At 33.3% G+C, this 26,909-nt stretch overlaps 1 protein-coding gene across 3 annotated transcripts in view; it reads left to right on the plus strand.

The window, feature by feature from the left end:
* CSMD3 (CUB and Sushi multiple domains 3) overlaps nt 1–15,359 on the plus strand; it is a 572,913-nt gene extending 557,554 nt beyond the window's left edge. For all 3 annotated transcript variants that reach the window (XM_005516952.3, XM_005516953.3, XM_088051522.1), the window contains 6 exons: nt 2,773–2,838; nt 4,915–5,073; nt 8,224–8,336; nt 10,267–10,354; nt 12,670–12,805; nt 14,195–15,359. In XM_005516952.3, coding sequence (XP_005517009.1) covers nt 2,773–2,838; nt 4,915–5,073; nt 8,224–8,336; nt 10,267–10,354; nt 12,670–12,805; nt 14,195–14,354 — 722 coding nt within the window. In that variant the 3' untranslated portion in view covers nt 14,355–15,359. The remainder of the gene's footprint in view (nt 1–2,772; nt 2,839–4,914; nt 5,074–8,223; nt 8,337–10,266; nt 10,355–12,669; nt 12,806–14,194) is intronic.
* The last annotated feature ends 11,550 nt before the right edge of the window (nt 15,360–26,909 follow it).

The following is a 26,909-nucleotide window of genomic DNA, read 5'->3' on the forward strand; positions in this document are numbered from 1 at the left end:
CTCACTCCAAGATATTGAGGTACTGGACTGTTCCCAAGGAAGAGGAATGAAGCTGGTGAAAGGTTTGCAGCACAAGGCTTATGAGAGGCTAGGGAAATTGCAGGTCTTTATCCTGGAGAAAAGGATGCTGAGGGGAGACCTTATTGCTCTCTATAACTACCTGAAAACACGTTGTAGCAAGGTGAATGTTGGTCTCTTCTTCAAATTAACAAGTGATGAGAGGGAATGGCCTAAAGCTGCCAGGTGAGGCTTAGGTTGGACATTATGAAAAATTTTTAGGAAAAATTAAGAAGGATTGTCAAGCATTGGAACAGGCTGTCTGGGGAAGCGGTGGAGGTAGATGTGTAGATGTGGCATTTAGAGCCATAATTTAATGAAGGACTTAGTAGTGTTACGTTAGCTATTGGGCTCTAAGATCATAGAGATCTTTTCCAGCCTAAATGATTGAATTATTCTGTAGTAATTTTTGAAAAAGATGCCTAAAGTCCAAGAAGATGTCTGAATCACTGTGTGAAATTAATTCATAGGGCTTATTATTATTTTATATTTTTATGTAAGGAACTGTATACTACTATACAATATAGTGTATATATAGAATATATATACTACTATAGAAAACAAAATGTATCTACTTTGTCCTTGCTGTTCCAACCTTTAATTTTTTTCTAATTTTTAGTACCCGATTTGTCACTACAGGACATGAAAATACCATAGCCAAGTCATGGTGAGAAAGGTGGTTTTCATGTGAGATAAGGAATATACTCAAGTGTAGGAACTGTTTGGAATTTTATTTCCTGAATAATTAAAGGCCTTTTCAGATTACTGTTACCTAATGCTTCAGATGTGATTATCCCCAGGGCTTTTAGAGAGGCGTTCAAAGGCTTTGTAGCCAAACATTGCTACTTGGAAGGGAAATAGGAAATGAATAGTTTGTATTACTAAAGAACAGGTGTCCTGGATTTGCATGCCAGGCAAATGCTGGGAGAAAATAAAAGAGAGCTTTGGAAAAGTGCTAGAAAGCTAGCAGCCAGGAACCTTATGACTTGTTCAGTAGCTGGAAAGTATTACAGCAGGCCAAATGTGATTCATTGATTGTATTTTGATTCAAAAATATTCTGCTTCTGCTGTTGAAAGAAGTTCACCTCTTATTGTGAACTTCCCAAAAATAACTTGGAAATAGATGAAAAGGAATAAAACGTTTGGAGCTGAGAGCTCTAAAGGGATGTGTAGGGGAACTAAATTAGAATTTGATCCTTTAAATACGAAATTGAAATCTTGAAAGTCCTACTCAAATATCTGGACCTAGAAACTTAAACTTCATATTTAACTAGTTTTAGTTTGGGATTTGTATCTAGCAGTTGTATTTAAGTTTTATCTGGTGTTTCAAGTTTCAGTTGTAGACTTGACTAGAAATTTATTCAACTTAACAAGGCAAATTGACTCATCACCTTTTTATGCTAAAGCCCACCTGGAAAATGTGATCCAGAAACTTCTAACCTGAACTTTATGTAGTTAGAAAGTATATGCTGTTGAACCATGCCCCCCAGGTCAACAATGTACAGTGAAGCTCAGTAAGTTTCTTTCAAAACAGAGAGGAAATAGAGGTTAATCTATCAGTAGTAACAGTCTATGAGAACCTTAGGCTGTATTTCAACCCTCACCCTTGCTTCTTTACCATTTTAACATATATGACAAGAAAAGATCTTTTGAAAAAGCTAAAATTTATTCTCAATAAAAATATTCTGAGCCCTTCTTGCAAAAGTTTTCTTTTTATGCATAAACATACTCAGCTCAGGGGGAAGGTAGTTTCTTTTCTTGTGTAATTTTTTAGAACATGGATCAGAGAGAAAAGGCCTGGGTTCAAGCCCAAGACCCAAAATACAAAACATTGAAATCACAGTTGGAGCAAGAAATTGAGTGTAGTGCTACATGAGAATATTTTATATTAGGAGACAGAATTATTTGTCTTCTTTATGTTCCAGTGAATCTGAATTAGTTTCTCCAAAGTAAAACAGCTTAATCTCCAGGAAATTATAATGTCCTAGTCCTAATTTAGTTCATGATCTTCAGTGATGGGAGAGTTCCTGCTCTAAGCAGAGAAGAAATTATATTCTCCAACTTCCAGTTCTTGTATCACCCGAGCAGATGGAGATACTGTGGACAGCCTTTTTTGTTTCTTTCTTTCTCTTGTTATCCTTTAAAGAATCAGGGACCTTCACCTTCAGTATTAAGTGATTAAGGCAGCATTTATGGGTTTTCAGTCTTGAGTACAAGATGTCTCACTCAGTAATGTTGAAGATAGTTAAGTCCTGGAGAGAAAGGCTTTCAAGCTCCCTTTGGTTATGTGTATCTCCACTTTTTGGTTTTACATTGCAGTCAATGCACTGTTTGCTGTTTGTAATCCGAGTGACAAGGCCAGGATTAGATGTTATATTAGGAGGCATTTCACCATGCACCATATTAGGTGCATGGTCCAGGACCGTAAATCCTGAAACATGGATTCTGCAGTGAAACCCTGCACTGTCTGACTGCTGAAAATGACTTAATAATATCCAGGTGCATGATTTAGGAGGATATGGAGGAACAGAATAAATTTGTGTGCAAGTGCTCCTGTGATACTGAGGTTTGATGCCAGCTGAAATCTCATTTGTATTTGAGTTTTAAACATCATCCCATATGCTTTTTAACAAATAAATTTTATGATGGAAGTTATTTTCTTTGAGTAACATTTTGCTGCTGATTTATCTTTATATCATTTATTCTTTCTAATAGCTGGTTCTAAAATATTAGTGAAGGATCCCAGACCAGCATTGGGAACACCAAGTCCCAAACTAAGTGGTAAGTACTCCAAGGTTTATATTGTTATAAACCATTTCTGCAGAAAAAAAAAAAGAGGATCAGTTTAATGAGATTGCACTGAGTGATTTAGAATGGGTAAAGGATGTTAGATTAGGCACTAGATTAACAAGGGGGAAAAGATAATTAAATTATTCCCTAATTTTGAAGTCCAGCTACCATATGGTATAATTTATATCTATATACAAGTTCTGTTATATGATGAGAATTTTATTTGTTTCACTGAAATCGCTGTGTTCTGTATAAGATTCTATGCAATTTACACATTTACAAACTGTACTACTCACCTTGTAATAATTTCAAGATATTTTTCAGTTTTCTTCAGTCCTGCACGTTTTTTACATATCACTAATATAAATTGCTTTACCTAAATACTTATTACTAGCCTTGAACTTTGCCTTTAGAAAATAAGCTGATTTTAGCTGAGACAAGGTAATCTCTCCAAATCTGTCTGAAGTCTCCAGTTTTAACAGATTTGCTAAAGACCATATTTGTATGTCCTGACAAGAGAAACTGTCTGTCCACAGAAGAGATTTTTTGAAAAGAGCAGTCTACTTAACTAAAGTTAACTTTTGGCTGTAATAAACCTATTGAGTTTCTATGATGTTGAATAAGATTTAAAAGTAGTACCTTAGCATATGGGGATTTGGGGCTTTTTTTTTTTTAACATTTTGTGTAGTAGCTCAAAACAGTGTTTTTCAATGACGTGCTGCTGAATGTTAGACATCAAATTTTTAATTCATAAAATTTTCATTTATTTTGTGCAATCCCAATTAACTGCCAATATAACACATAAAGATCAGTTTTCATAAAAGTAGGAAAATATATTTCTGGCAGATTAGAAATCAACAGCATCAGAGCATTTCCACCATGAAATTTCCTTGCTTGTAGGTCTGGTACCTACAAGTTTTTTCAAGAAACACATACAAATATAAATACACATACAGAGACAGAAAAGCTAGGAAAGCTTCTTCACCCTTCATGGAGAAGATCTGTCTTTGTATCGCATAAAATAAATGATGAAGGAAAACTGTGGATATTCCAGTGTGCCCCAGTCTTGGATTTAGAGGTGTCTTGAGAGAGAGAAAAGAGCAGAGGTTGTTCTCTGCTTATCTGACATGAGATGCCAATGCACACATGAATACAGAGCTTTAAGTTTGGTGTCAGCTACTTCAAAAAATGTGAAAGTGCTGATTTTAAATAGTGATTCTTATATTCTGTAACTCTGATACATTACTTTGGAAAGTGTAGTAAGCCCATCCCAATCACTTTTAATTTAATAGTTTGAAAGGTATCTTATGTTAAGATATTAAAGATTTGCATGTATCAGTTTTTATATCATAGGTAGCTTTTTGTTGTTTTGGTGGGGTTTTTTTGTTACTGAAATAGCATTACTTAAATTAATAATTTTTCAATTTGCTAACGATAAGTATTGAATGTGAGGGTATAAATCTAGCATATTTATTCCCCAGCAGACTATGATCTGTTTTAAATTTTATATTAGAGATTTTTTTTCTCTTATTATTTTCTTTAAATAGTGTTTTTAAACATTTGAAAAGACAAAACATTTTATATTTTTTTTTCATTAAAAAAAATTGACTAGTTGATAAAGAAAATGCTTATAATATTTAATGTTATTTAAAGAAAACAGCTTTATATTTTTTTTATATCTAAATAGATACTAATTTCTGCAAAATTCAATGCTAGCCATACGTCCCTAGCTTCTGTGCTGGCACAGAAAACATTCTACAGTGAGTGGAATGCGATCATCTGGCTTAAGCTTTTAGAATTTGTGAAACTGGTTAACTCTGGGACACATCCATATTTTAGGAAAAAGGCAATTGAAGATGTAGTTGTAGTTGTGTTCTTCAGTGCAAATACATTTATTTCATAAAAGTTCATGCCAGGTTTCTATGTTTTATATCTGAAAATTATGCCTAGTAGATTTATAAAGAGTAAAGGAAAGAAAATCATATTTATCATACATTTTGTTGGTTATTTGACTTTTTAAGTACTGAATATCGCAAAATGTATTGAAACATGTTTTCATCTGAATAGTTCCTGATGATGTATTTGCCCAAAATTATATATGGAAAGGATCTTACAATTACAAAAGCAAGAAGCAACCCATGACATTGACAGTCACCAGTTTCAATGCAACTTCAGGAAGAGTAAATGCAACACTGACAAACAGCAATATGGAATTGCTGCTATCAGGTATGTGCTAAAGAAAACAAATGTCCTTTCTTTTTTTTATTGTTCTGTCTTACGTACATTGGTATCCTGCAACTTGCTACATAACTTAAATTTTATTATCAAATAAATTTTCATTGCATTTCAGTTCCTTTTCAAATATAGGGATTTTTCCACTTCTTTCCTTCCCCTTGGTTGTTTTGTTTTTACTTTTCCAGGTTTTATTATATTTGGAGTTAATAGTCAGTGAGTAAAATAATCATATTAATTATCATGTTTCTCTTTTAAACATTTTAAATAATCCTCAAGTACTGTTCCTGGGATTCTCTTAATTCGTATTTATAAAATTTCACCACAATAGCCATATGTTGACCTAGAAGGTCAGAGATACCTAATGAACATGGAAAGAAACTAGAGCTGACATTTGTTAGATTTTCTAAGTAAGAAAAAAAAAAGTTATAATCACAGAATTGTTTAGGTAAAAAAAAACTTCTAAGATAACCAATTTAATCTAATACTGCCAATTCCACCATTGAACTATGTCTCTGAAAGTGCCCCATGTATACATCTTTTAAATACTCCCAGGGATAGTGACTGCACCACTTCCCTGGACAGCCTGTTCCAATGCCAGACAACCCTTTCAGTGATGAATTTTTTCTAAGATCCAATCTAAACTTCTTCTGGCACACCTTGAAGCTATTTCCTTTCATCTGAACACTTGCTGCTTGAGAAAAGCACCAAAAGGCACCTTGCTTCAACTTCTTTTCAGGTAGCTGAAGAGAGGATGTAGCTTCCCTTCAGCAGCCTTTTTTTCCAGACTAAACAACCCAAGTTTCCTCAGACTCTCCTCATAAGACTTGCACTTCAGACCCTTCTCCAGCTCCACTTCCCTTCTCATGCTCCAGCACTTCCATGTCTCTCATGTAAAGAGGGTCCCAAAATTGAATGCAGGATTTAAGGTGTGACCTCACCAGTGCCAGATATGGGGGGATGATCACTGCCTTGGTGCTGCTGCCCACCCTAAACCACTGTGCTTCTTGGCCACCTGAGCACACTGAAAGATCATGTTCAGCCATGCTTGCACCCCCAGGGTCTCCCAAGCCTGTAGAGTTGCCTGGGGTTGTTGTGACCCAAGTGCAGGCCTATTGACCCAAAGTGTCCAGATCCTTCTGCAGAGCCTTCCTACCCTCCAGCACATCAACACTCCTGCCCAGCCTGGTGTCATCTGCAAAATGACTGAGTGTACTTTATCCAGATTGTTGATAAAGATATTAAACAGGACTGGCCACAGCACTGAGCTTTGGGGAACACCAGTTGTAACTGGCCACCAACTGAATATAACACTAATCAACACAAATCTCTCAGCTCATCCAGCCTGTCAGCCTCTTACTCAGTGAAGAGTGCACCTGTCCAACCCATGAACAGTCTGTTTCTCCAGGAGGATTCTGTTCCAAATGGTGTCAAAGTCTTTATTAAAAAGTTCAGTGAGACAACACCCACAGCCTTTCTTTCATCCACTGAGTCACCTTATCATGGAAGGAGCCCAACATAGTCAAGCAAGATCTGCTTTTCATAAGCTTTTTTGGCTGGGCCTGATCTCCTGGTTGCTGAGAGGGGTGGTCTACAGGAAGGATGTAATGAGTCACAGAATGTGTGTTTCTGCTGAGATCTTATTTCCCAGTATTGAGTAGAGTGGCAAATTTTTATCACTAGGTTTGTCTGTTAAATTATTTTGTAGGTGTCCTTTGAAGAATCATGCTTGGGCGTGGACTGAATGTTTTCTGACTGATAACCATGTTTGTCTTGGCTGTGTGAGAATTTTTTCTATTGTATTAATTTCATCCATGTAATTTCTGTGACAATATTAGGAACAACAGATGTAGTATTTTGTATTTTTAGAATTAGGAAAGTAAACCGCTGTGTTTTCTCACTCAAAACACTCCTCCAAATAAAAGGTTCCTTCTAGTCAGTCAAAGTGATTCCAAATGCCCTTTTCCACTTTACGTATAGGCATTACACATCTCACCAGGTAATTAATATTTTTCTATTTCCCTGTTCTACAGATAGAACACTGATATCTTATATACTGATAAGGTATCTTAGGGCCAGGGAAATAGAGATGGATCAAAAAATACATTTACATGTTAGGAAGCTGAATTCACCTATACTCACTTTGTAGTTTTCTCAAATGAAAAGTAGTTCCATCCTCCTGTATAATTTACTTTTTTGCATTCCATCATTTGATGCATCTATTTTTAATCCTTTTTATTTTGACACCTCTGCTTGCTGTAATTATTCATAGAATAAACCCATATTGTCAAGGCTCATTCATTTGGGCTTAGTGGTTTAACATGAAAGTAAGTCTTCTCATTAGCTCAGAAATTATTTGTATGTAATGATACCTCCTATAGGGCAGTCACCAATCCTTAATGTGGAGAAGACTTTTATTTTTTTCAATTTAGGCATGTACACAAGAAATTATGAATTTGTAATCATTGCCAATGGAAGATGAAATCACCAAACATATTGTGGCATTTTATTTTCATTTCCTAATTAACAAATAATGATATTTGGGCTCTAAATAATTATTCTGCAGGAACACAAATGAGTCAATAATTATGTCTACAAAGTAAATAAGGTTGCATATGAGTCTTCTCATTATATGAAAGAAACTCTCTTGTAACTGACTGTACTAACAGATGAAGAACAATTCAATCATAAATTATTTTTTTTTTCTTTTCAATTTAGCAGCAGCTTTTGGAATAGAATTTGTGCGTGGATGTTCCTTTATCATGTTTTATATGTAATGACTAAATTATATATTGAAAGTAGGGGTGTGATGTTTATACACACTCTTCCTGATCAGAACAATATTTTTCCATTTAAAATCAGATTGCTGTCAATGTTCTGCCTAAGGCTTGAAGTAACAGCTGTGTGTATGGGGTTTCCCTTCTCTGCTCTCTACAGGCTAAGCTAAAAACTGTTTCTATTGAAATCTTATGATTATTGAAATAATTTCAAAATAGAGTGCATCTTTCTAAACAAACAATGTTGACATTGGTACTTATTCTTCCTGCTTTTCCTCTTTAAGACAAGAGTGATGCGTTTATTCTCAAAGACGACATCATTTTTCTAGTCAACAGAAATGTGACTTTTTAAAACTATATTCTACAGGAGTGTACAAAAGCCAGGAAGCTCGGCTAATGCTCCACATATATCTCATTAAAGCACCCTCCCATACATCTGCAAGCAAGTTGAAAGAGGAAAAATGGGCTATGGATGGTTTTGTGAGTATATTTCTGCTACAACAGAGAGGGAATTTTTTTTTTTATTGAAATCGTGCTGGTTTTTGAATCCAAAAAATCCTGAGACATATCAAATGGAATCTTTTTAGCAAGGCTGATTCATTAAATTACATGAAAATTTTCTTGTTAAATGCAGGAGATCAGTCTGAGGGAAAATATGGGAACTGTCATAGAGTGTAGGCAAAATTAAAATGCATGTTAGTACAGAAGTCTTTCTTATAGGTCTATTTATTACAATATATTTTAAAATTTTATCATAATTAAATATAAAACCATTTTATAATAATATTGTATTCTATTAATACAATAACATTACAATACGTTATATTATATACATATAAACATATAAAATACATTATATTAGCATACATGTTTTATTTTTTGGTGAGTTTTAGAAATACCTTGAAAAAGATGCCCTGTCACATATATGTGGTATATATATGTATAGAAAACAAAATAGAATACTCCAATTTAGCATTAGAACCTTGGGGTTCTGGGTCTGAGTTTATTCTTTAAAACAGAGGAAGAGAGCACATTACTGGGAGGAGGAGAGGTAAAGGAGAGGGTTAAATAGCCTGGGTTTCTGGGATGTGATTAAACCATGAAAATTACTTCCACGAGTAGATAGAGAAAAAAAGTAGATTTTTTTAGAAAACAAAGAGCCTAAAATTATTTGTGTGAGGATAAATACTCATTCATCCTTACTTACACCATCTGATTTTTTAAGGAATTTATTGGTTTTCTTATTTTTCACCTATTGGTTAAGCACTAAAGGTTAAGCACTATCATATTTTTTTATAACTGGTTGAACAATGTATTTTTTAAAAGGTGCAGAATGAAAATCTTAAACTAAACTCATTAAGCAATAAATGTACTAGTGAAAAGGCTTAACTCTTTTGGCTTGTACAAAGTTTAGGCTTCACAAACATGCTCGTGAGTTAGCAAAATCAAAGAATTTACTTTCAGATTTCTAAATTTACAAAAGTAGACAGTACACTCCCTACATTCTATATGCTATTTACATACTGTTCTCACTTGACCTTTTTTTTTTCTTTGAGTCTTGGAATAGCACAAAGAGGCTGCTTTAGCCCAAAGTAAAAAATTCACCTAAGAGAGGCACTGGGTCTTCAGTGAAAACATAGCTTCAGGTCACTGCTGAAGACATACTGTGTCTTGAGAAGTTGGGAAGCTTAAGGGAGAAGATTGAAGGAAACCTACCTAGAAAACACTGAATTTAAACCTAATAACTATTCTTAGAAGCAAGTATCTGTCGAGTTGTATACAGTACACTACTTTAGACTGTACTTACTATAATAAGAGAGATAATCATAGGATCACAACCAGTCCTCTCCCTCCCACAAGCCTTTTAGTTTTTACTAGAATATTTTGCCCTTATTCTTCTGGTCCACAGCTGTATAATTAAGTGCTTATTTGGATAGGCACTGAGAATAATCAAAAGAACTTTCAATTAATTTGAGGTCTTTTTAAATTAGTTTAAAACTAGGTATTAAAACCTCAATACTTGTATCCTTAGGATTATATGCAATATAACTTTTTCAATCTACTTCCAGAACAAAACAGAAAGTTATGAAGTATATAAGAGCTTAGAAATGCTGACATTTGAACTACCAGAAACTTCAGGTCTGAGTGTTTTTAAAAAGATACAGTTAAAGGTAGTATAAGGTGTCATATGGACCATAAACCACCAAGTCTAAGCCGTGCCTATAACAGTCTTGTCTTTTCTTTTGAACTTTATATATAAATTTCCTAGAAAAAGAGGTGTTTGTAGTGGGGAATAACAGCTACCAGTCAAGCATATTATGATATAAAATAGAATAGCTCCCTCTCAAATAGATACATGTAACTTGAAACAAAGTTTTCCACATTTAATTCTAAGACTTTTTGTTTACAGGTTTCTGCTGAACCTGATGGAGCAACATATGTTTTTCAAGGTTTCATCCAGGGTAAAGATTATGGACAATTTGGGCTTCAAAGAATAGGTATTCAACAAATTCTAATTCTTTGCTAGTTCATTGTTCTGTATTCAGTTTTATTGTATCCAGTAGTATGAGGGTATCTGCAGGATGTTAACAATTGACATTTTATAGACTATTGAGATATTAATATCATTAATATTATGATCATTAATATCATTAAACTGAGTGGTAGTTACAAATAAGTTGTAAGGAGCTATAGATGACTCGCAGTCTACTGCCTAGTATACATATTTATTTGTAATATTTTGAGCAATTTTTTCCTCCAATTATATGTAAAACGCATTTAGTTTCATATCTTAATAGCAATCTAGAAAACCCATGTTGTAGAATGTTTTGATAAATTGATTTCTTGCTTATGGTGCTGAAACACCATTTCACCTAAACATTTGTTAAAAGAGGGAAACGGCTAAATATTTGCAGGTAAATATGTATATTACTTTTAAGAAGAAAAAATGTTACTTGATAAGTGTTTATTTCCTAAAAATTAACTTCTTGTTTCTATACTAAGAGAGCTTTGGTTACAGAGCTCTGGTGATAAAATTCTGTTGTGTTAATTAAGAAAAGAATTTAATTTTCTTTTCTAATTTTGTCTTAAGAACTGTGACATTTCTCCTTCCATGAGAATTTGAATTTAGTTTATACCAAATTTTAAATGATAAAATACTGTTGGGAATGCCTTAGAAGAGGACTTCTTTTTCACTAATATAATAGCTATTTAGAAAGAATTCCTACCTCCAGGTAAAATTCCTATATGTGAATGGAAAATTATGTTCTTTCAGCCACAAAGTATTGTCCATTCTTGTTTGGTTTTTTTTTTTTTTTAGTGAAATCAGGAAATTCTATAATTCTTGAATGTGCTGGAAAGAAGGAATGTAAAGTCAAGTTTTTCTCTTTTCACAATTCTAAGTCGCAATAAAATATACTGATCCTGTTTTTCACTGTAATTTTATATGCAAATTACTTTGAAAGAATGTTTAGAAATATCTTTATCAAGAAATGTTTTCTTTAATATAAGAAGTTATTTCCTTTTATTAACTTCTTAAAATTATTTGAGTCATCTAAGAAAAAGTAAAATGCAAGACTTCCTTAGCAAATTATTTTGATAGATTATTACAAAATTTTTATTTCTTCATTTGATTTTTGGATGATATGTTTGACATTTTTTTGTGTAATATATTGAAGACAATTTTAATTGGTGTATAACTTCAAGGAAAAGAATGATTCAAAGTAAAATTGTATACAAGATTTAATTGTAGCTAGTCAATAATATCACCATAAAGAAATCCACAATATTTGAACAGATTTTGTTCACATAGTTGGTTGTTTGAGGTCTTTTTTGTGGTTTTTTTTTTAATTTCTGTATATTGTCATATACAGTCAAGAAAGTCAGAAAACATGATGACATAAGCAATTCATAAAAGATCCAGTTAAAAATCTTGAAAATTAATTTTGAAGATGTGTTGGAGAATCACAGAATCAACTAGTTTGAAAAAGACCTTGGAGATGATCAAGTCCAACCTATGACCCAGCATCACCTTACCAACTAAACCATGGCACTGAGTGCCACATCCCATCTTTCCTTAAACACCTCCAGGCTTGGTGACTCCGCCACTTCCTTGGGCAGCCCATTCCAGTGCCCAAACATTCTTTCTATAAAGAATTTTTTTATGTCTGGGTCATTGTTATAACCTTTCTTCACATTTAAAAGGGGTATAATTTGTTTGTGTAGATAATGTAGGTAATGTATTCTTCAGCCAAGCAGGAGGTCATATTTCTATTTTTTTAATCAATATCTGTCTTTAGCTATTCAAAATTGTTCCTATCTCTTTCGCTCTGTGTATCAGTAGCAGCACCTAAGGAAATAATGAGTTTAAATTTGCATTTTCAGGTGATTGATCTTTTCCTTGATAGCATATTTATGTTTTATATAGTAGTATTTATTAATTAATGAAATACACAAATAAAACCAGTACTATAATCAAACATATGCATTATTATAAATATTAAATTTTTGTATCACAGTACAGTAATGAGTTTTCATTACATACCAAAGTTGAATCAAATGCAGAATTATGCTGTGAGATATTTACCAGACTAGGTGTACTGTTCTGCCAACATGTGGCATCCACATATTAATTGGAATATGGTATATATTAAGATTCCAGGTGGCCTCAGCATACAGCTTTATGCATGCAGCAGAACATATGATGATGACCCAGTAACAAGGTGTTATTGAATTCCAAAGATTATGGAGTACTATGTGCTGCTGATAACATACACGTATATGATACTACTTGTGTTTTCTTATTGTTTTTTAGGTCTTAACATGTCTGAGGGTTCAAATTCTTCTAATCAACTACATGGTACAAATAGTAGTTCAGTGGCCATTGCTATCCTTGTGCCTTTCTTTGCCCTTATATTTGCTGGTTTTGGCTTTTATCTTTATAAACAAAGGTAAGTACAAATTGTATATACAGAATTCCTCTATTCCTCTAACTGTTGGTGATTATTTTTGTCTTCAGCTTTTGCTAGTGCAAATAAAGTTTTCTGTAAAACAACAAAGACTTTGGAAAATATGCATGTAAACAGTTCTCCCTACATCTATTAAGATCTGATATAATAACTAAGAGATGAGTTTATTATATGGCTCTGTACTTTCATTCCTACCTATCAAAAATTTTATAAATTTATCTCTTCATGATAAAATAGGTGGTTTAAATTATTGGCATATGCTGAATAATATTTTTGGGAGATTTTGTGTGTATTCAATTGCCTTTATTCTTTTCTACATGTGACAGAATCAAGCCATATCCCAAGTAATTTATCTTAATGCCTGACCAGTTTATTTGCATACAAGTGTATGCAAACATTATGTCATCAAGAGATTTCATTGTGAAACTGTTTCTGCATCTGAAATTATTAGTTTATATGCAATTACTTTAAATAGCCACCAGTCAATTCAGTTTCTTCATTTAAGTTCAACAGTTTTTTTCATGTTACCGAGACCAGTATTAATTCTTTGGGTGCAGTGAGCTTCTCCTGTAGCTTTAAAGCATTTAATGACTAAAGAAACCTTAATCACTTTAATGCCAAGGAAATTCATTGCATGCTAACTGCCAAAATGGGGATTTACGTCTGATAGTCTGACAATGATACTAGTAATATATGTTACAGGATACCATTAGTTTAAAACATGTACCATCATTTGTAATTAGTACTTGTTTTCAACTGTTCCAGCACATGAAAAATTGCCCACATAATTTTTTTATGTATTTGCTATTAGCTGTATGCTGTAAGCACTGGTCTTGGCTTTTTACACTGATGACTTAAAATATAGTATGCATTTTGTACAGAAGTATAGATCAAAAGCTTTTAAGGGTTTGAACTATGATATTTTTAGTTATTTAGTGAAAAAGAGGGCATTCAGCTATAAACTTACTCTTGGTACAATTGCTGAGTTTCCAAAGGGAAAAAAAACCTCAGTCATCTGGTTGGGGAACTATTGTGTCTTTACAAGATTTTGTCGTACTCTTTATAATCTGATTATCCAAGTGGAATGGATAACAGCTTAGATAAGGGGTAATGGTTACAACAACAGTGAATAACCTCTTCTAAGGTTGTTAACTAAGTTTCTAAGTGAATACCATTTTCAAGGAATCATAAAGCCTTTAAACTTCAATAAAGACAGTACTAATTCTCAGCATAAATATTGTAAAAAAAAATCAAGATGTCATATTTAGCTCCTATAATTGGAATTGGGAGCTAAACCCTGTTCTGTGTCTTAAACCATGTTAAGTCAGTGAAGAAAACTGCAGTTACAAATGTTCTGTCTTTTTTCTACAGGACTGCACCTAAAACACAGTACACAGGATGCTCTGTACATGAAAATAATAATGGACAAGCTGCTTTTGAAAACCCCATGTATGACACAAATGCAAAGTCAGTGGAAGGGAAAGCAGTACGATTTGACCCCAACTTGAACACTGTTTGCACAATGGTATAATGTGGTAATGATTTGTCTTCAAAGTCTGGAAATTGACACACAACACTGAACACACAGTTCACTAATTAAAAAAATAAAAAAAAGAAATTTAAAAAAAAATTAAAGCACACTTTTCAGGATCTAGTGGGTCACCTTTTCCTGAGGATGTTAGGCAAGTCTGGGTTGTAGTTATCTTGTTTTGATTTTGTTTTTCATAAACTGGATCAGAATTCTTCTTTGTGTATGTCACAGAGAGTTTTAAAGAATTTTGCTGCACTCCATGAGTGCTACTCACAGTTTATTTGCTTTTTTAAAAAAGGAGGTTATTCTAAAACATAAAACATATTTGCATATATTGGAGGAGCATCCACTATCAATATTCTGTGCTTAATAAAAACTATAATAGAGGGACTGGGTTAAAAAAAAAAAAAAAATATATAGGTAGAAAATAAGAGCTATACTTACAGGAGACAATAGGTCACTGATTTCTCTTTAACAGTCATATGCTACATCTTTCTCATGAGTTTGAATCTTTTTTCCTTTTTCAGCCCATTAAGTATTTCATTTTTCTCAGTCAAATTTCTGAGTCCAGGAGGTAATATTTAGAAATCAGCAAGTATAACTTACTCTTTTTGTATCACAGAAAAAAAAATTAAAATTTCATGCCCTTATAAAGTGAATTTTCTTCCCTGCTTTATATCTTGCTTCATTTTCATGTTCCAAGTCAAGCTTGTTCTCTCTGTTTCTATTAACAATATCCACAAATTGTAATGTTTATATATTTCTTTTGTCAATCATATATCTAGACAAATTTTACAATGAAGAATCTAATATGAATTGAGCTTTGTATGTGATTATGTTCCTTTAATGTTGAAGAACATTCAGGGGTGACCATCTTACATTTGTTTCGAAAGTTAAAACAATTTAAAATTTCCCATTAAAAAGTACAATTTGCAGTAATATTAGTAATGAAATCCCTATATCAAAAATAGGAATCCATTTTTCAATCCATTTTACTTAAAACTAGACCATATCCCACCTGTTTGTTCCTTCAGCATTTTCACAAAATGCATGCACAAAGCATGATGTGATCCCATTGAAACTGATGGATTCTAAGAGACTTCAATGAACTTTGAATCAGATCTACAAGGTAGCAGGAAGTTATAATTTGGAAATACTGTGTTTTCACATCTGTTCTATCTATATATTCCAGTACTCTATGGAAACAAATCCTTAAAGCTCATTTAAAATTGAATATATTACCATAGTGCAATGAAAAAAAAAAAAAAAAATATATATATATATATATATATATATATATATATACACACATATATATATATATAAAGCCATGATTTTATTAGGGACAATCCATTCATTTTAGGGACATTTCAGATTCCACAGCCCTCAAATACAAGTTTTAGACATTCCAGAATCACTTCTAAGGAAATGCAATTTTTAGTTTTACAGTTATTTCATATCAGAATTATTCAGTGGGAGCTCAGTAATTTATTTGGTGTAGGTCATTGTCTTCCATTCATAGCATGACTCACAAATGCTGTGTGTTAGCCAGTGTGAATTACCTGTTATTTTCCCTTTCAGACATGAATAATTCTGTGAAAATAACCTTTTTATTACCGTAATAGAGAGTGCCTACCAAAAATCATTGTACCCAGGATTGCTGCTTGGATTTCTATAATGTTTGATGAATTTCTTATAAATCATTTTACAACACTTTGTTTTGAATATTCATACAACTCTGTCAAACTGTATTCTACTAAAAGGATGCTGTTTTATATTTTATACCATTGGTTGTTATTTATTCTTGTTTATTCAAATGACTGCAATAACTATTATTCATTCATTAATGTTAAAGTTAATACATTTGAGATCGTTTAAAATGTTTCTTCTGCAACTGGCTACTCCTCTTATATTAATGCATACACTTTTGTAAAGAAGTATATTTTTATGAAAAAGGATTTGTAAAAGTATGATGTAAATTTTCAGTGCAATGTAAACAAAATAAAACCGGACAATTGCTTTTTTTAACCATGTCTCTTCTTTGGAAGATGAGCTTTAAACTTATTTAAGTTGGGAAGATGAGAAAATAACCAAATTAAGAATTCAAATTTTGTATTCTTGAGGGTCTTAAAATTATGTTAATTTTTTCTGAATCTTTCTGCAAGTTTTAGGTGAAGTTGGTAAAATTTAGATTACTTTCAAAAATAATTGATAAGCACAATGTTTAAAGCTATTTATTTTCTAAAATTAATTTTCTGATTTACTTGAAGAAGCAGGTTTACTGAAAAATTGTCCTACCATTGGAAAACAGAGGAAAAAAAAAACAAACAACAAAGTAATGTAGAAAACTTGTATCATTCCTAAAGATTGTAGATAGCCTTTGTATATTATTTTGCTACCTTTTCTCAGAAATGTGCAGGCCATATTAGCTGGTAGTACCAGCACAAACAATATTTTCTGGCATTAAAACCCCCCAGTGATTCTTTTACTGACATTGAACTGGAAGGAGGGATGTTAATTATTTACTATAACATTGAAACTGTCTTTTGATGACCCCTTTCACTTACAAGTATGAAAAGTGGCTAGCAAATTCTGATCTGAAATGCTAGTCATAGAATAACTGGGCATGGGGGAATAGTCTAAAATTAATTTGTGAATTTGATGCTCTATATAAACTAAAAATGCCAATTCAGATCCATGTTGAAATTGCTGAAAATTGTATTGTTAAATACATTAGAGAATGAAGCATGGATTCAGTATATAAAGCACGAGGATCACATTTTTAAGGGGTAGAAGGTGGGGTTCTAGAGCAAATTGGTTCACTCTGAAAAATAAACAAAAAAAAATCCTGTTTCACAGTAGCCAAACTAGAATATGAAGTTAAGCTCTTCAATTTTTGTTTATGCATTATATGTTCCAACACATAAAGGTAAATAAAACATCAAATTAACTCCACTATTATGTGAATTAGCTTAGCTAATATACCCAGTTTTCACTTTTCAAGAATTATACTGACTTCATTGCTATAGAAAATGCCATATTCATAATAGAATGAATTTGGGGTTTGGTTAGTTTGTTTGCTTTGGTTTTGTACATTGTATCTGTTCATTTGTGGATTTTTGTTTTGTTTTGGGTGGCAGGGAGGATGGAGGTTGTTCTTTGGGGTGGGTTTTTGTTGTTTACTTTTTACTGTAGTTCCTGACACGTTTGGCTTATAAATTATGTGTGAACTCTGATTTTCTAGTAGCAGAGTGGTCAGTTTTCAGAGTGGCAGATGGAATTCCAAGTTCATTGGAATTCCAACCTCATTGGAGGCTGTAAATACAGTCTATTCAGTCTTTTGTTTTTCTTGGGAAGGTAGCTGAATAGAAGATACCACTTTGGCTACATTATTCAAGCAAACAGTACACAGAGAATTGTGCATGAATAGAAATTGTCATGCAACTCTGAGTCTGTCTTTTCAAGATTAAGACAGCTTGTGCAATATTATGGACCAAAGTTTAAAATTTTCTTTAAGATTCTGTAACATAGAGCCCTTTTATTTCTACATTATCTCTATGTCAATACCCATCTTTTCCAGTATGTGCCATTGGATAACACTATGTGCTGGTTTGTTACAACAATCCAGAAGCCACACAGTTTCAACTACACTCACCAAAATAGCAGTTCTAGTAGAACTTCTCAGAAGCATCATAAAATCGAGCTTAAAATCTCATATTTTATCTTCGGTTTGTGAAGTAGAACTGCCATTGATATGAAGACATCTTAATCTGGAGGAATTCTTTGACAAAAGCAGAACAAAATGTTCTTGTCAAGGAAATAGTTTGATGGCTACCAATCCTATATACAAATCCTTCATATGGAGAGCTAATGGGAAGTAAAATGAGCTTTTAGCCAAGTCATTAAGCTATTAAATACATATATGTTGTAGCATCTTTATTTATATGATCAGAGTTGGAGAAAAATATGCCTTATATCACTAGTTATATTTAAAGTCCCACAGTCATTGTTAGATTAATTTATGAAAATATTTTATAATTTCAGGTTTTCATTGGGGATTGATATAGGTACATGAAGATCCTGGATGACTGCTTAAGCAATGGTAAATTCAGTCACCAAGTTCCAGAGCTCCTCTTTCACACATTGCTTGTAGTCTTACTAGCCTTTCATGGTACATCAGGAAATCTACACAGGACCTCTCAAAATCCTCATCTTTCCTTCCATTTATGTGTTCCTGTGATTTAATTTTGATTTGGTTGCCAAAAGTTCAGCTAAAAATTATGGAGAAAGATGCACTCGGTTGGTTTTCTGGTAATCTGTATTCCTGGTTAGCAAATAAACATATTCATCTCCTTTTCTATCTTTCTCTATGAAATAATTTATTCTTACACAAGAGAGTGTTCACATGAGGCAAGCATGATACAATGTTTAGGAATGTAAATTAGGTTTTAAGATTCCTGTTCTGTATATTTATTTTTCAAAATCTTTTGTGATCACAGATGTTAAACAAATTTCTGCATTTGGTTTCAGACTGCCTGCCACTGCCTGATCATTTTCTTCATCATCTACTATGTACTGATGTCTTAAGTGACAGAACAATCAAAACAGGATTCATCTTTTGATTTCCTTATGTAGTAAAAGAAGTGCAATAACTAATAGCTCAGGAAAATAATTTTTAATAATTTCAATGTCATATTTTGCAGAACCTATATTAAATTAACATTTGATTGCACAAAAAATTATTTCAGTGAAGTAGCTGTGTTCCTGATAATTATCGTCTTGTTTCTGAAACTAGGACAACATAATATCCTGCTTTACTGTACTAGGAGTAACTGTAGTAATAGTTCTGAAGTGAAAATGCCATCATTTTATGAAAAAATGTTTTTTAAGACATGTATCACAGTAATTATCAAGTGAATATTTGTCAGTGTTCCATACTTTTCTGCATATCAATTCTAACACAGCCAGATTAAGCTGATCAGGTCAAAACACATCTTGTCCAAAGCATATTGAGAACACTCTTGTAGAAAATGCCTTATCTGCAAAACAGGCTGAAGAGAAGGTAACTTCCAACAAAGGAACTATATATGCATTTTAAGGTAAAAACTACATTAGCCAGTGTCCAAAATTTTATGCTCTAGTTGCATGCTCACATTTCTAAGTACAGAATTATGTTTCTTCTCTGTATGCTGAAGCCATATGTGATACAGATTATCTCTAACCATATCTAAAGGTGTTTGGATGACTGGCATTAGGTCCTCCCTGCAAAGTTTTCTCCAGGCTAAATGAACTCAGGTCTCTGAATCTCACAAAACAAATTCTGCAGCCCCCAAACTTCTTGGTGGCCAAGCCAATTTATCAGCATATTTCTTGCCTTGGAAGTTTCTAAACTGGCTGCAGCATTCTAAGTGATTTCTAGCAGATGTTGAGTAGAAAAGAAATCCCTCATTCCACTGCCTGTACTGCTATTAACTCAGGCCAGGATTTCTTTGGCCCTGCTGTGGAGTACCCTGATGGTTCATAATCAGCTTGCTGCAGCTCCCAGAGGCTTTTCAGGAGAACTTTCTTCCCTTGCTGCTAGCTCCAGCTTGTACTGTAGCCAGAAGAATGCCTTTTCCAGGTGCAAGGTATCCTATTTGTTCTTGATGAATTCCATAAAGTTCCTTTAATTGTGTATCAGGTCCTTTTGGATGGCAGCACTGCCCTCAGCAGTATTGGCTGTTCTTTCACTCACACATTGTCATTTGCATATCTGCTGAAAATTCAGTCAGCCAGCTCCTCTAGATCACTGATCCGGGTATTAAACAGGACAGGCTCCTGAATGGACCTATGAGGAACACCACCAGACCCCTTGGTTATGGTAAAAACTCTCCTTTGATCCTGACCTCACAAAAAATGTAATTTATTCATGTAGTTATCCACCCATTCAAACTATAGTGTCTTAACTTTGATACAGGATTATTTTAGGACACTTTAAAGGCTTATTAAAGTTAAGATAAATGACATTAGTACTCTTCTCTCATCTACTACAAATAGTAAATTTTTATTAAAAAAGACAATCCATTTATTTGGGCAGTATTTTTACTACAGGGATGAACAAATACACTTAAAGGCTGCCCACAGAAGTTTCAGAATCTCTATCCATCTCCAGACAATTCAGAAATCAACTGGGCACATCCATATGCAACTTGGTTTAACTGGCCCTAGTTCATATGTGTTAGTCTAGGTGACTTCCAAATGATCCTGCCAACTATTTGTTTTTATGTTTCTGTAGAAGTCACAGGAGAATGATACAGCATTCAGGGAGAGAAATTCAGGGAAAAGGTTGCTGAGTGCAGTCACATAGTTTGTTTACTAGAAATGAGGAAAAAAATCTTTAATAAAGGATTAGATGAACTCTGTTCATTCTTTCTCATTCACACTTCATTATTAATATGACAAGTGAATAGTTGTCTCCCTTGTCATGCCATTTTAAGTTACTTCTTCATCTGTAAATGTGTTCCTCTCTTTCCGTCTTGAAAAAGTAGAGCAATGTGGTACGGAAAAGAGAGTAAATTAGCACTAAAGGCACCTAAGTTGCTATCTACTTTGTTTGACCATTTCCTGGGAAGAACCCAAGGAAAGGCAACTGAGCAAGAATGGAAAGATGCCATAAGATTATACAGGGAGAAAATTAGAAAGGCCAAAGAATTAGAATTTAATCAGACTACTATTGAAAAAAATTTAAAAAAAATTCTGTAAATAAATTAATGACAAAAAGAGAGCTAAGGAGAATTTCTATCCTTTATTAGATGTACAGGGAAACTGAGGGACAAAAGCTGAAGAAGATGCTGAGGTATTTGATAGCATCTTTGAATCAGTCTCTTATAATAAGACCAGCTATTCTTGGAGTACCAGGTCTCCTCACCTGGAAGATAGAGATGGAGAGCAGAACGAAGCCCCCATAATCCAAGGGAAATTATCACTGATGTGCTGCACCACTTAGACACTCACAAGGCTCTGGGGCTGCACGAAATTCATCCAAGAGGTACTGAGAGAGCTGGCAGCAATGCTGAGTGAGCCACTTGCAATAATTTGCCAGCAGTCCTAACTGGAGAAGACCCAGTTGACTGAAGGTTAACAAATCTGGCAGCCATCTGTTACTAACCAGTTTAAACACAGAAAAGCAAAGAAAACTAAGTCTCTGTGAATAAAATTGAAAGAACTTAGAAAATACAAAATACTCCCAAAATATGAGATAAAAAACAAATGAGATGTTGGTTTTGATCCCAAAAATTTGATATATTTTTATTTGATAGTAAAAGTATTTAATAGGAAAAGAGGGAAAGAGAAAGAAAAAGTAGAGAAAAGTTATTAAAATCTAGGATTACTTTAAAAAGCACTGGAGAGGTCACCACCACAGTGTGCTACCTTTGTTGCTGCTGACACAGGGTGTGCACCATCATGTGGCACATACAGGAAAATCATGTGTGATGGGTTTACTTTGGATGGATGTCAGGTGCCCACCAAAGGCACTGCATTGCTCCACTCCTCACCTGGGCAGTGGAGAGAATATATAACAAAAAGCCTGTGTGTTCAGACAAGGACGGGGAGATATCATCCCACAAATACCAAGAGCAATTAACAAAGAAAACAGACTTGACTCAGAGAAAATTAATTTAGTATATTAAGAATAATTAAGAGTTGAATAATAAGAAGTAAAAACAAAATCTTAAGGATTAACTATTTTATTCCTCCTACTTTCTCACCTTGTTATTCCAAACTGTCACTAGTAAATATACTTGGAAATGATAAAAATATTGAGAGTTGTTTTTTCATCCTCACAAAGTAATAGCCTTCAGTGTTGTACCATCTAGGCAGCATACTCGCTTGTTTATTTGAGGCATATTTATATGTGGCAGTGTAGGGAACTAAATTCTCTAGCTGTATTATAAGGATTTTTATTAATTTCTGAAATTCTTCCTCAAATTTTCTAAATGGAATAAATAATTCAGGTAAGACAACACATGTATGTACTATATTAGACCAGTATATGAATAAATCCTGGTGCAAAAATGGCAGAAGAAAACCACCTCTAGGGAATCTTGAACAGTGCTTGAGAGATGAATGAAGAGATGATGTATTTTCCCTGTTTCTTTAAGCTGTTGAACTTTGAGTCTTATTTTTCTAGTAAAAACAGAGAGCCTCAGAGTATGAAAAAGGTGTCAATTATATTGGAGGGGCCTGAAGTTATTTTATGGGAGTTTTTGTCTCATTAAAAAATGTCAATTTGATTATTTTTCTCTTTAAATAACTTTTTTCATTCTCTATGCTTAGTCTAATGCCAAAGTGAAGGAGGTTTGAAATCTCCAAACATGTTATTGTGAGTAGAATAATAAAAAAACCAAAGAACTTGGAAAAGGTTGCCCAGAAAAGTTATGGATGGCTCATCCCTGAAAGTGTTCAGGGCAGGGTTGGATGGGGCTCTGAGCAGCCCAGTCTAGTGAAAGGTGTCTCAGCCCATGGCAGAGAGGATGGAACTAGATGATCTTTAAAGTACCTTCTAATCATAACCATTCTGTAAGTCTTTGTCTCTATAATTCTCTTAAGACAGAAAGTTATAAGGTTCAACTGACATGGTAAAATCAGTTTGAAGAGGATGTTCTTGTCTCATTTCACTTTGGCACTATATGTAGACAATGTCTTATTATAACATCTTATTTATCTTGGGGATTACATTTAGGACAACACAGAATTGTACATGTTTGATGTGAGTGCAGGTGGAAAATAAATTTCCTTGTTGCTGTCATCAGGAAGATACATCAGCCACAATCACTCTACCACATTTTACAGCCAATAAATTAGCAAAGGGTGTTGAGAAAATTTATTTAAAAGGTAAGATTTTTACCAGAATAATTACATCACATCAAATTTGAAACAAAATAGATGCAGTTAAACTATCTCATGAAGCATTTATACGTCTAAGAGTCAAAACCCCCCACATGTTATTGAGTGGAGATGTTACTTCTTCCTGTTTTCTATTTGAATTATCTTGCAGTTGAGTTCCTTGTCTCCCTAAAAAAAAAAAGTAGTTCACCAACTGGTCTTAAACTACCAGCCTACATATACACCTCTTCAGAAAACACACAGGCTGCTTTGGATGGCTGTTTCAGTGTTTGATTTTCCTCAAGCCAAAGGCACCTCTTGGCAGATCTCATCAGTGAAGAATAGCTGAAGAGTCATCAGGTAGAAATCATGAGTCACTGGTATTCCTCAGTGGGGAAATCCCACGCATGCCTTACTTGCAATGTGTATGGAACACATCTATCAGCTCTTGCAGTTAAATCCCATGGCCCACTCAGCAGACGGCATGATGACAAAGCCTTTCCTGGAAAGACTCCATATATGCACAACAAAGGTTGATGTGGTACACAGAATTATGGAAGTGTCTGCATTACTCTTTGCTAATGGGCTTTAAGTAGTGAACTGACCAAAGGACACACAGAATCAATGTCAAAGAATACATTTGTTTTGTCTAATATTCTATGTTAAGATTTTTATTTAATATGAGGAGAATTGACATTTTAAAACCAAAAAATTCTGCTTACAGAAAAGCAAAACAATAGTGAGAGTATACTTTTTTTTTTTGCTTGGAAGATTGAAAGATTCATGTAAAGCATTATCACAGCTTTAGCTTATGAGACAGAAGGCTGGGGAGTTTTTATAAGTTTTGTTTGTTTTTTTTTTAATCTTTCTTCACTGAGTAAGCTTCTCTGAGAAGAAAGATTTTTTGTTTTGCTTCATGTAGACATGAACCTGCAAGCTCTGAACTTTCTTGACAGTATCTCCATTCCTCTTGACTTCTTCCGTAGTGGCAACTGAAAAAAAAATACTGACCACCCACAGTGTTCTATAAGATTAGAGGGAAAATTAAAAAGTACAGTGACCATAGACAGATGCAGTTTTTTGCCTTGCTAAGAAAGAAAATAAACAAAAGAAATGTCTGCTGTGGAAAATCATGAAGAAAATCTTTCTAGTTACATGAACAAATGTCCCACCCTAGTTAACAGAACTGTGCTTCCTCATTGATATGGCACATTCTACATTCATTTCTGGATCACATCTGGAAAACTAGCCCACTGGAGACAACAGAGGGAAAAACAAAATAGGGAATTCATTGAACAAAGAAGGTACTTCAGGCAAAAAAAGTTGAACATTATGGGATAACAAAATATGTCCACTAAATTCTGTCCAAGATCAAAATTAATTTACTTATTATAGTATAAAGTACTATAAGAAAAATTCTGTCTTGACAAGGATATAGATATGAATTTTTTCAAACTCTGAAATATGAAACTTTATAATTTAATCCATATCCTCCAAAACAGTTGCTTTACAAAATAGTGGATAAAATTGCACATTGAGAATTCCTTTCTACTATGTTTTATTTCAATAAAGATGGACATTTAAAACAAACATTTTAACATCGATCTGGAGAAAAACATCAGAAAAATTAATTACTTACAAGCAGCTTGTGGCTTTGCTGATCAAATGGTTTGGCAGAGAGGTATCTACACAATTTCATAATTTAAGATATCAGGAAAATCTTTGCTTTTTGTGACTGTGAAAAAAGAATGTATCATTTCAGATCAACTTCATTCTTTTGACTGAGAACATTGAAAGAGAATAAAGTGATTAGAAGGTTTACTGCAAAATTTTTGAGGATTTGTGAAACCCAGGAATGTATTAGGCAGGAGTCCTTGAAATACAGTAAAGATTTGCATTGAGATGTCTAGACAATATTTCTTTACTAATTATCAATTATGTTGATTTGAAAGTAGTATGGTTCTAAGCATTCTTTCTATAGCAAAGGACCCAAATACTTGTTTCTTCAAGGAATTTTGAAGTTTTTATTTTTTCTGTTCCATATGTATTAGAATGCCTATGGTGTCACATAAAACAAATTTTCCTGTCAGAAATAAATCTTTGGAAATTTTGCTTCCTCCTTCTCCCATTCCCCAGAAATTTCGGCAGTGGATCAGGAAAATAATAGAGAACAGCAACGTTCCTTTTTTTTCCTTCTCTGTTTTTCACACCAAACTGACTGACTATAGCCAGGAAAGGTTAGAGTGCTAAGTAAAAGAAATAGTTTGTTTGTGGTAATTTTATCTGAAGAATTTTAGAATACTCTGTTATAATGATAAATCCCTGCAATGTTATTTCATTATTATTTTTATTGTTATTACTATTATTATCTCTGCATTTCATCAACAGGTGGGGAAGATACCAGTCAGTTTTATGTAAAGGGATGTTTAGAATGGGTACGTATGTAAAGCAAAGCACACAATTTCATATGGAATAGCTATCAAAACACCACAATATGTTGGATTATGTAGTGTCTATAGAGACACTGTAAGATTTTTAAAAGAACATATCCTAAAAAAAAAAAATAAATAAATTTCTATTATAATTTTAGGTTTATTTCTTATTATAATTTCTGGGTTTTTTTCTGGCCTTCATAAGCAAGGTAAGTCACTGATCATACTAAAAAACAAGATTCAGTGAGTTAATTTCTGTTAATTTTATTCTTTACTGGTGAATTTAGAAGGAGAGAGACCCTAGTTGTTCATAATCTGAAATAAAAATTTTGTGTTATACCATATAGATGACAATTACATATGAACACATTTGTTTTTCATCATAAAGAATCTCCTAATATTACAGAGAATTTAGCTCCCCTCTGAAATTTTTGAGATTTATCCATAGGATTCTCTGCTTTACTGAACTAATCTGTGGAAGTAGAGAATTCAAAATAAAAAAAAAACCAAACGAAACAACTGGTTTTGATCAAGCATTGTGTAATTAATTTGCTAATTAAATATGTTAGACATTAGTAAGTTAAATATCCAACACAGGCCCCACATGTCACACAAATTGCTTTGGTAATAAATGTGACAGGTTGCTAACAGTTATAAAAACTTGTTATTTACTTATTATTAAAAATGTTTATCTCTGGAGAGTGGAAAACCTTATTGTGCACAGTGGTGAGTTGGAATGAAATAAAACAGTAATATGCAGCTTTCCAGAGACTTAAGACTGGACAATAAAAAGTGAATTTTTTATGTAGTCCAACTACTTAAGTCTTGTTTGAACAAATGACTTCATGAGCAGAAAAGCTGAAAAGCTCACAAAAGCTTCATGTATGACTAAGGCATAAAAATCTATTAAATAGCAGCGTTCTTTATAAATAATCTCAGTATAACTTGTTCAGTAAATGAATGGATCTCTATGACTGAGGGCATCAAACCAGTACATCAGAAATTTGTTTCAAGTTATCATGTCACTAAACAAACCAAAATAAATTTCTCTGCCATAACAAAATGATTCTGCATTTTTTTGAAAGTAGATAAATATGCTTTTTTACGTACACATTGTACTGGATATTTTATGGAAAATACCTTGAGTGTTTTAACAAATCAATTAAAAGGAAAATAATTTACCTTGCAGCAATATGATTAGGAATTAGCCTTGTCTTGTTTCGTATACTAATGTACAATGGTCTTGGAAGCTTACTCC

Source organism: Pseudopodoces humilis, chromosome 1, assembly GCF_049639895.1.
Source record: "Pseudopodoces humilis isolate 2021_Gansu_Grassland_sample_001 chromosome 1, ASM4963989v1, whole genome shotgun sequence".
Lineage (NCBI taxonomy): Eukaryota > Metazoa > Chordata > Aves > Passeriformes > Paridae > Pseudopodoces > Pseudopodoces humilis.